Genomic DNA, 10,482 nt, shown 5'->3' on the forward strand with positions numbered 1-10,482 from the left:
AAGAAGAAGAAGAAGAAGAAGAAGAAGAAGAAGAAGAAGAAGAAGAAACCAACAACAACAACAAGAAGCCACCTCTACCCTCACCACCCTGAAGTCTCGATTTAACTTACAGACACAGGGAAGGACATGAGAATGTTTAGGGAAGGCAGTGGGATGAACAGAATGAGGAGATGATCAGCCTGTTTCAGAAAGATGGAGCCTAAGGCCAAGAAACTGCAGTGACTAATGCTGGATGAAGGGGTGTCACAGGCAACATTCTACATATCCATGCAAAGGCACAGGGGAAAGAAATTAAGGCCTGCAAGGGGATAGCTGTAGGGGGAAGGAAGAGTAAGATTTCATTAATGAGGCAGGGTCAACAGGCCTCAGGACTGATGAAAAGAGAAGCAGCAATAGCTGGGAGCATCCTGCCAGAAGTGCTGCTCAGCACTCCAGGGACACGACAACTCTTGCAACTGTTGAGGACCACACCATTGCAAAGCACTGCCAGTCCTGATTTATGCATACTCTTTCTAAGTCCCACAACTGGTATCTTCCCAAGAATAATATTAATGAGGCTGCCTGTGCTCTAGTCTCACTTTGTTTTCAAACTTCACAAACCAGGAGACCCAACATTTTTAAATTGGGCATTTTAGAAGGGATGGTTTTCTAAAATCTGTTCCTTTCAAATATAACACTAAATCACAGAGCAAACACCCTCTCTTACGAGGGCGCTTTTCAGAAGGGGTGGTACCCATGTTCAGTAGTTACTAGTCATGAATAATTCACCTCCAGAAGGTAGTTATGGCCATTTCCATCACACTCACACCCCCCAAAATGGAGTCAAAGGGTGTCTAAAGAGAATAGGAAAAGGGTCCTTCCTATCTTGGTTTAATGTTCTATTGAAAAATTCCAGATAGCTTCTTTCTTCCAAAATGTTTATAGAGTATTATTTACAGAAACAAGAAAGGCATGCCTAAAGCATTTTATAGAATGTACCAAAGTTCCAAGAGCAAAGGCTGTCACTGAGACAGTTTTAGATAACACAGTACACTAGGGGCTGGGGTTTCTAATTGCTAGAAATCTTTCTAATAGAAGCAGCTTAGTCAACTTTGACTTTGATTGTAGAGATCAATTATGCACCATTATTAGACTAATCAGGCAATGTAGCTTTCATATTCCAAGCCAGTAAGTACTGTGACTTCAGCGTACAATGCCTGGACAGCTCTCTGCTATGTCTTTATCCCCACCACCCTTTATCAGCATAATTGTCTATGGCTCCTGGGAAGACTGTAACCATTTAGGACACAGTGCATCTTGCAAGTCAGTGTTCAGAACAGTGTGTTCTAATAGCAGCTGGAAGCCCATTAGGATTTAAAATATATCTCAGGTCCTACACCTGAACTGCTGAATAAGACCTCCTAAATCAAAATATTTGCTTTTTAAATAGCCTAGAAGATATGCAGGTGTGCCGATTCATGTGAAGTACAGTCCAGGATAGACTGCAATGTTCTGGATGTTCCTTCTGAAAATATAATGCTGCCATTTTTGAATTATTCTTAATAGGAATTAATAAGAAACAAACAATTACTAGGAATAAGACATATAATTCTTGACATCAATAAAGTTGCAGAATAGAAGGTTCCAGTCATTGAGTTCCCACTGAAATTTTAATTTTAACAACTACCCACAAAAGACAATGCTTTCACAGGAATCCTAACTGAGAGGTTCTAGCACCATGATGGAGGAAAAAAAAACAGTCCAAGAATAGATGTATTGAAGAAAATGAGGAAAGTTCCATTTCCCTCTAAGACGATAGAGCTTAGTGCTTGAAGAGAGCCTTTCTGTCTAACTGTTCCCACAGGGGAGACATGAGAATCTTTTGCTTCAGGATACAGCATCTAAGGCTCAAGTCCTGAGCCATCTAAATGTTCTAGGACCTCTAGGAACAGGGGAAATGGAGTAGAATTTTTAGTAACAACCTTGTAAAGCTCAACAAATTGCAGAAAGTTACAGTAATCAGCTCATGAAATCCACCAAGAGCCCTGTCTGTGAACCATATTCTAATCGTAGCTTCCCCATGTAGATGGCTGAATATGAGGTTTCAAAAGCCCACACCATTCCCAATAAACTTTTTCTGCATTGTGCTTGCAGATAAGGATGCAAACTCTTGGCTACTGCTCCAGTGCTAGGCCTGCCGGTCTGCTGCCATGCTCCCCACCAAAATGGCTGCCTTAGTCACTGTTCTATTGCTGTGAAGAGATAACATGGCCAATGTAATGTTTATAAAAGAAAGCATTTAACTGAGGGCTTGCTTCCAATTTCAGAAATTTAGTCACCATGGCAAGAGTAGGTGTGGTGTTGGAGAAGTAGCTGAGAGCTATACCCTGGAAGTACTGTGACTGAAGCAGAGAAATTTGGTCAATTCACAGGTTGGTGGTGGTGATGGTTGTTGTTGATGGTGGGGTGTGTTTGTGTGTGTGTGTGTGTCTGTGTCTGTGTGTGTGTGTGTGTGTGTGTGTGTGTGTGTGTGTGTGCAGAGGGGGGAACTAAACCTGGTGTGGGCTTTAAAACTTCAAAGCCTACCCCTGAGTGACACAGTTCCTTCAACAAGGCCAAACCTCTCAACCCTTTTAATCTTTTCAAAGAGTTCCCTGGTGACTAAGCATTCAAATATGTGAGCCTATGCTGGGCCATTCTTATTCAAATCATCACAATGGTATGGGCTTACCCCCTCTGAAACTCTTTCTTCTATAACTTGCCTTGGTCATAGTGCCTATCACAGCAATATAAAAGTAACTAAGACATTCCCTAAATAGCCAATAAGCACTAGCAGTATTCCATACAGCCTGTCACAGCTAAATTTCTACAGTGTCTGTGCACATAAGACTCTTTAGACAGTACACACCCAATAGGTAGTGTTGAACACATTACTGCACTGTCATAGGGAGGATGGAGGCTTTCACAAAGCTACGCTCCAAGAGAAGGCCTAAAATCCTCAAAGTTCTCCAAAGGAGAGATCAAAAGATTATTGGAAGTCTTTTTCTCGGGAAGCCAAACTGATTGTTCAAATGCACAATTTCAAGGAACACAGAGAAGATGAACAAAGAAAGATGATGGCACTACAGAGAGAAAATAAATCTATGGGGCCTGGCTATAAAGAGAGAGAGGGTGATGGACTGCATGGAATGCAAAAAAATAAAATCAAAGACACATGAGCAACAAGTGGACCCAGAGAGCAAACTAGACATGAATTAGAAAAGTAGCGTACAGTAAAAACCCCACCAAAGGCAAACAACTGTTAAAAATAAAATAACTAGCAGAAATCTTGAGCTAAATAAGAAAAAATATGAATTTAAAACTCAAGAGAGCTTCAACAGAAGTTCCTACTGAAAGAGAAAAAAATAACCAGCAAGCCTCAAACAAATCATTTGAACCCATCCAGACTGGGAACACAAAAGAAAAAGGAGAAGAAGCGTAAAGAACAAACTCTTGGGTACAGAAATAATGTCAGAAAACCTTCCAAATCTGAGGTGGGAGATGCTTGTCCAAATCACTGACACTCAGAATGCCAAGCAAATTGAACCTGAAGAAATCTACACATGATGGTCAAGTTTTCAAACGTCAACACAAAGAGAATTCTGTACCACACAGGAACTGTATCCTACTGATCCCTACTAGATTACACAGCATGGACTCTGTGCCAGGAGAGTGGTATGATTCAGTTAAAGCAATGGAAGATAAAATTGCAAACCAAGAATAATTCATTGGCAACGCTGCCATTTATGAATGAAAGAGACTTTCTTAACAAATCAAAGCTAGTGTAGTTGACTACATGTTGGCCCATCTGTCAAGAAATGCTGAGCTCAGCAAATTGAAAGGAAAGGATGTTAGTTAGCAATGTGAAAACATGAAAGTAGAACTCATACACAGAATGCAAGGAGAGTTGGCTATGCAAGTAGAGTTGGCTATTCCTACAGGCTTTAGATCCATGGCCTGAACCAACAGCAGGCTGGAAACATTCAACAAAAACTCTTGTCTCTCTTCTGAACAGGCTCAGCCTTTATCTTCCTTTCTGTTACTCCCTACACAATCCTCTGCATGTGAGTACGTGCATGCATCATGTACATATTTGTAAAGCATCTTTACTGTTAAGAATGACTGGAATAAATCTTTAAAAGGCAAAAGTACAAAGGTCAATCAATAATCATAGAAATTTGTTAGTGGGTCTGTTGACATGGAAAAACATAAATTGCAACATGAACAGCATATCCCAGGGGTCAAGGATTCATATAAGTAGAAAGGAATGTGTGATTGAAAATAATGTATCCGTTTAAAATGGACTACAGTAACTTCAAGACTATATGTAGGTAGGCTTCATGGTAAACCTGTAGTGGATATAGAAGAGACAAAAAGACAAGAATCTCTGTACCCTGCTCCCATAACCCCTGCATACACACAGTATGAATCACTCATTCATTATAAACAGGAGGGAATCCTGCAATTATGACAATGTGGATGGATTTAGAGAACACTCAGCTAAATTAGCTAGACACAGGAAGAAGACAAAAGCTGAACGATGTCACTTACTATGTAGACTCTAAAACAGTGAGATTTATACTGAAAGCTGACTAGGAATAAACAGGGGAGAGAGACATGGAAAGTGGAAGTTAACAGTCAAATGGTATGAAGTTCCAGTTCTACAAAGTGAGTAAGCCTTGAAATTCTATCCCGTGCTGCCATTAGCTAGAGATGCTTTGTTTGCTAAGAGAACAGATCTAGGGTTAAGTATCCTGACCAGGAAGATAAGCAGTAATGGGAAGAGGTGCACAGGAAATCTTGGGCAGTGATGGTGTCTATGAGTCTGAAGCATTGGTGGCTTTCTGGCAATGATTGTAGTCTCAAATTTATTGTGTTTTAACTATTAAATATATAGGGCTTTTAAACTTTTCTCATTGTTTTGAAAAAGAAATAGTAACCTTCATACTCATCTTGATCATGGTTGTTTTTAATAGTTTCTCTTGGGAAGAGGACTGGAAACATAGCTAATGTGTACAAAAGCCAACTTTTACAGTAATCTTCTCATAATTGTTGACATTTTGGAATTGCGTTTTCTCCTTATAGCTTTTCTCCATTGCATATCCCCATCAGCTCAATAAATTAGTAATTTTACTAGTTGAACAATCCTGCCCTCCGATGTTTTATGTATCCCTCAGAGTACATTAGCAGGCAATGAAATCCCAATGAGTAAAATTGAGGACATGATTAAAGCAGTGCTTTAAATTAAATAGTTTTTCTAATTCATTTCATAGAACAATAGGCATACAAAACTGCTGGTAATAAAATTTAGCCGTTACATATTGTATTACAAGTAAAAATATTAACACTGTGAATAACAGTAAAAGCACAACCTTCCATCCCTTGAAACAAAATAAAATCCCCTCACCAAATGAAAATGGACTAATAAATAATGAAACTTTAGCTTAAATGATACCATAGCCCAATTCTGGGTCCAAATATTCCAGATGAAAGTTTTCAAAACTCTACAACTTAGCAAATGGCTAGTTGGCTAGTCTTCCCCAGCACCCCCACACCACACTTATTCTGTAAAAGTATGCTGTCATTTCAAGAGCTCATTTATACCACAGACTGAACATTCTGGTGGTACAGGGCATTGCAGGGGAGAAACATGTACCACAGAAGGCATGAGGTGAAATGAACCAGCAGCAGAACAGGGAAGATAATCAGATGGCTCTGTGCTTGTCAACAAGGGCTTAGAGGCTTGCTATTTCAGGTCAGGAGCATGCAACCTTTGCTTGGGGTAGATTCCAATATTTAAGTCAATAAACATTTTCTCAGTGTATTTCTCATGAGACAATGGATAGAACAAACTAAATAGCTCCCCCGACCCCAAGAAGGAAAACTGATATTTGGAAAGGATTTAGTTGTGTTTACTCATCTACCAAACATTTTTACACTACTGACATTTGAAGTTCACACAAATAATTGTATTTAACTGTGTCTCCATAAAAGTCCCAGAGAGAGGCATGAGCAAAATGGGATGCAATACAATAGGGTATTTTAAGCTACACATAGGCAATCCCACAGTAGAAAGGGCTCTCAGAGACAAGAGTTTTTCAGCCAGTTCTTACTATGGCATTGGGGGATCTTAAACATTAACGCGGGGGTGGGGCAGAAAAGAACTGTTCAAACAACGGAAATTGGGAAGATTGTCAGACTGGTTGCCAAGGTGGAAAGAAGGCATGGTTTCCAGGGGCGTCATAGTTAATGGAGAAAGAGGCACTTCCTTGGAATCCAACAAAAGAGCTATCTACCAGAGCTGACTCCTACCCACCCACACTGTAGCCCTTGCGGGATGTGGAACTTTGTCAGAAGCATATATCTATAGCCTGGGTTTGTCGAGCTACTTAATTAACCCAAATTAATGAAAACCTGCTCAGCAGGGCTTTCTTTATTACTTCTTAATCTTTTCTTTCCCCCTTCTGTCTCCTGCTCCAGTAAAACAGGTTTCGACATCATTCCTGATTCTATTCTCCCCACATTTGCTCAGTGTCTTCCTGAAAGTGGCAGTTGGGCCAAGTCTGGGTGAAGTAGTATAGAACATGAAAAACAGGACTCAACTCACAATTCCTTCGCTTAGCCTCAGACCACACCAGCATCAGCAGAGGTGCCCTGAGCATTTTGTACTTGGCAAGAACCACCTGAGAGACACTTAGCCACCTGTCTTGCTCAAGTCATTATACCCGTCCAACAATAACATTAACGTACCCTGCTCAGAGAGTAAAACTAAATTAAAGCTTCCTCTTACAAAGCTTCTTTCTATTCCTTCACCAGAGAAAGAACAGAAAAACAGGCTAACATTTCCACTGAACAAGTTAGGGAGTCACTTGTATATCCATTCATATGACATCCATGTCCATTCCATTAAAGCCACCAACTAGATATCAGCAAGCCTCCAGATTTAACACACAGGTAGCCTCAGGGAAAGAGTTCTCATGCCCGTCTTCAGAAACGGCTCTTAGAATGAGAGCAATTCTATCCAACTACACATCCACCAGTCACTGTAACACACGAGGCCAGTTTTATTTCCTGGACCCAGTAGACCTACAAGTATAAATAGCCTCTCTTATAATAAGCTGTGGTGAATCCAGATAGAAGATTCTAGAAGGCTTGGGGACTTCTTGCTTGGATAGAGAAAATGAATACATTTTTGTCTTCATTTAATCCATCAAGGGAATGAGACTATCTATGCCTAAAATATTGGAAACCTCGGGCCAGAATGAAAGAGCCTCCTGGCTGTGTGTGGGAGGCAGGCACATTTGAAATGAAATCTTAGCTCAGATGCTGAAAACCTTTATGAGAATGAATATTTCTAAATCTCCACTTGCTTTAGTTTCCTCCTTCCATAAGTAAGAGATATTCATACAGACACCACAGAATGAATGGGAAGATTAAAAGGAACAATTCACATCAAGTTTTAGTGTCCAGTAAATGTTAAAAACAAAGCAAACAAAAGCCTTTCTATTTATGCTATCATGTCCTTTGGAATAAGCGAGGCCATACAACCAGTACTTGGACTTTCCAGCAGGGCAGGATAAAAAGACCCAGAGAAAGGGTATAAAGAAACATTTATTTTAATTCCTAAAATAAAAAGTAGTAGACATTTGCATACCTATAGTGGATACAAACCAATTTATTGTCAGCACATTTGGACAGTGCGAGGCTCAGGCCACCAGTGTTACTGTTTGGAAACATGGTTATGAGTCACTGCCTGAGTGGGAAACCAGGGTGATGCTATAGGGAATGGCGGATGAGAAGGTGGAGGAAGAAAAGGCACCACCAGAACTCTTCAGGAATGAGCAACAGACCCAGGAACTTCCTACACGATGCACAGGTATAAGGCCTGCAGGAATCTGAATTCTGTGTCTTTCCCTCTTTTTTTTTTTCCATTTGTTTCTGTTTAGTTTTGTTTTGGTGGTCAAAGCAGGACAAATCCTAGAAGTGCCTTTCCATCCTATACTATCCTATACAAAATTGTGCAATATGCTGAGGCAAGATTGAAACCTCAGATCGATACAAAAGTCTCTGGTGAGGGTTGTGCTGAAGCCTACTGCAGACTCTGGTAGGAAACCAAGAAAAGAAAACTTTCTCCATATGTCCAGATTCCACCTCTCCAGAACTGCACCTCATGTCCACAAGTGACCATGAGAGGATAACCACATGGTGGCCATCTGCCAACTCTGCCGCACAATTAGCCTTCACACACCTCAACTGTCTCCTGCCTCCACCACTGCCTGCAGCAGGAACAAGTTAGAACACATGAGGTTCAGGGAAGGGAGCCATCTTATCTCGAATGACTGTTGGTGGGAAAACAGCAAGTGATTTTAAAGTATCCTCGGAAAAATCTCTTTAGCTAAGCACCCTCTGTGGGTAACATCTCTGTGGGTAGTGATACTCAGAATGAAAAGCTAAAAAAATATATTGTTTCCAACTTTATTACTATGAGGAGAAGCTACCTGGAGGAATGGGCCTCCAAGTGAACAGCACCAAGCATTGAGAAATGCTGGCAGGTGTGTTTGCACCTGAACAGCATCCCTTCCGATGTGACAAACATCTCGTCTGCAGTATCCAAGAACAACTTTTATTGGACATAGACAAAACTAAACAGACTGTCTCTATATTCATTTAAAAACTTCAGCAATGGTATGATTCTACACAAAGCCCACAATTTTACAAGTATTATTGTTAGGATGAAACATCAAGTAAATATTAAGCAACTAATATCACAGGTGCTTATGGGCATGGCATAACTTATGGAGGTGTGCCACTGACTTAGAATGGGAAGCATATCCCTGTCTATCAGGACAGCTTCTGTGGCTATCCACAGTTTCTTTACATTCTTCCAGCTTGGCTAACAGGAGGGTTGGACTTAATCCTTTTTATCAATTCAGATAACTATACAGTAAGGATCTCACTTTATGAGCTGTAGTCAAAGGACACAGAGAAAGAGATGCCTCGGTCCCCATCATCATGGTCAGGCAAAGGACAATAGGAAGAATGGACGGAATGCAGTTTCATGGCGTCAGGCCAATGGAGAAACTTTGAGTTCAACAGCGGACCTTCAAACTATACTGACCTGATGTATGAGATACTTTGCTGAGACAAATGAATGAGTCCGTCATCACACCCACCTTTATGAGCACTGCCAAAATAGTTCCATGAGTAAACCTTCACAGGTACACACAAGGAGACTGCAACCCTAGGGATGACACCTACCTTGGGCACATTCTTCACACGAAACAGTATATTTTGGAAGGAATGTCCATCATTGGCCTGAAAGACTATAATATCAGACGTGCTGTCTGAGGCATCATGAGCATAGAGGAGGAGGCCCCTGGAGAGTTCATCCAGATGGAACTGATAAACAGAGGCCTCGGGGGCTGGAGGCCTTTGGAGCAATTGGCCGTGAAGGGGAGGATCGAGCACATTCACGACCACATCCTGCGGGTTGTCATCATCCCGGATGTCAAGCAGCTGGGTGGTGATGGCTGCCCGCTCTCCTCTGCTGATGTGGAGAACCTCATTTCTCAGCACATACGGGGCCTGTGGAGTTGAAGGAAAGTGGAAAGGAGAGTCATTTAATAGGTTAATGCAGCAGACAAGACAGCAGTGTGTCTAACCCGATTAAAGTCCTTTAAGAAAATTATGAAACTGCCAACATAGTCCATGATAAAATTATTTGTAAGAGGTATGGGGAGCCACAGTGACTGAGGTTATTCCATGCCTCTGGATTCTAGAAGTTTCTCAAGTCACTTCAGGACCAGTGTTGAGTAAGTGCAATCTGTAAGTGCTATTTGCTTCTAAGGTTCTAATTTGTCAGTCATCTTGGATTGCACCACACTCGCCTGCATTTGCAGGAGAACACAGCTTAGTGTCAGGAAACCCAATCAGATGTCTGATCTAAGAAAGACTAATAGGAGGTATGTACTTTGGGAGATAAACACTTGATTCTAGACCACACTGCAGCTGACTCAGTGACATAATCCCACTCTCTGGGTCCGTGTTATTACCAGTCTTCTTGGTAATATTCTTCCATCTAGTTCATCTCTGTCTCGACAGAGCCCCACCCAAGTCAGTTTATACAGCCAGACAAGATCCAAGATCCTGGCATGGTAAGACAACCACCTGGCTAACTCTTATGACACTGCTAACACAGCGCAAGTTAATATGTTTTCTTAAGACGTCTCAGTTTGTTCCTATTACCTTAGTGAGCAGACAAAATGTTCTTTCACAGAAATAAAAGTTAATGAACCACAGCAGAAAACACACGCACGTGCACAAGCACACAGGGAGGGAAGAGAGGGAGAAAGGGAGAGAGTGGGAAAGAGAAGAGGGGGAGGGAGAGGAAGGGGGAGAGGAGAGGGAGGGAGGCAAGGAGAGAGAGAGAGAGAGAGAGAGAGAGAGAGAGAGAGAGAGAGAGAG

General features: G+C 41.3%; 1 protein-coding gene across 1 annotated transcript in view; it reads right to left on the minus strand.

Moving 5' to 3' along the window:
• Fras1 (Fraser extracellular matrix complex subunit 1) overlaps window positions 1–10,482 on the minus strand; it is a gene marked incomplete at its 5' end in the record, with an annotated part of 247,779 nt that overhangs the window by 115,793 nt on the left and 121,504 nt on the right. Inside the window, one exon of the mRNA XM_028773698.1 lies at window positions 9,277–9,603. Within this exon, the coding sequence (XP_028629531.1) occupies window positions 9,277–9,603 (327 nt within the window). The remainder of the gene's footprint in view (window positions 1–9,276; window positions 9,604–10,482) is intronic.

The sequence above is a fragment of the Grammomys surdaster genome, unplaced genomic scaffold, assembly GCF_004785775.1.
Source record: "Grammomys surdaster isolate TR1022 unplaced genomic scaffold, NIH_TR_1.0 233, whole genome shotgun sequence".
NCBI lineage: Eukaryota > Metazoa > Chordata > Mammalia > Rodentia > Muridae > Grammomys > Grammomys surdaster.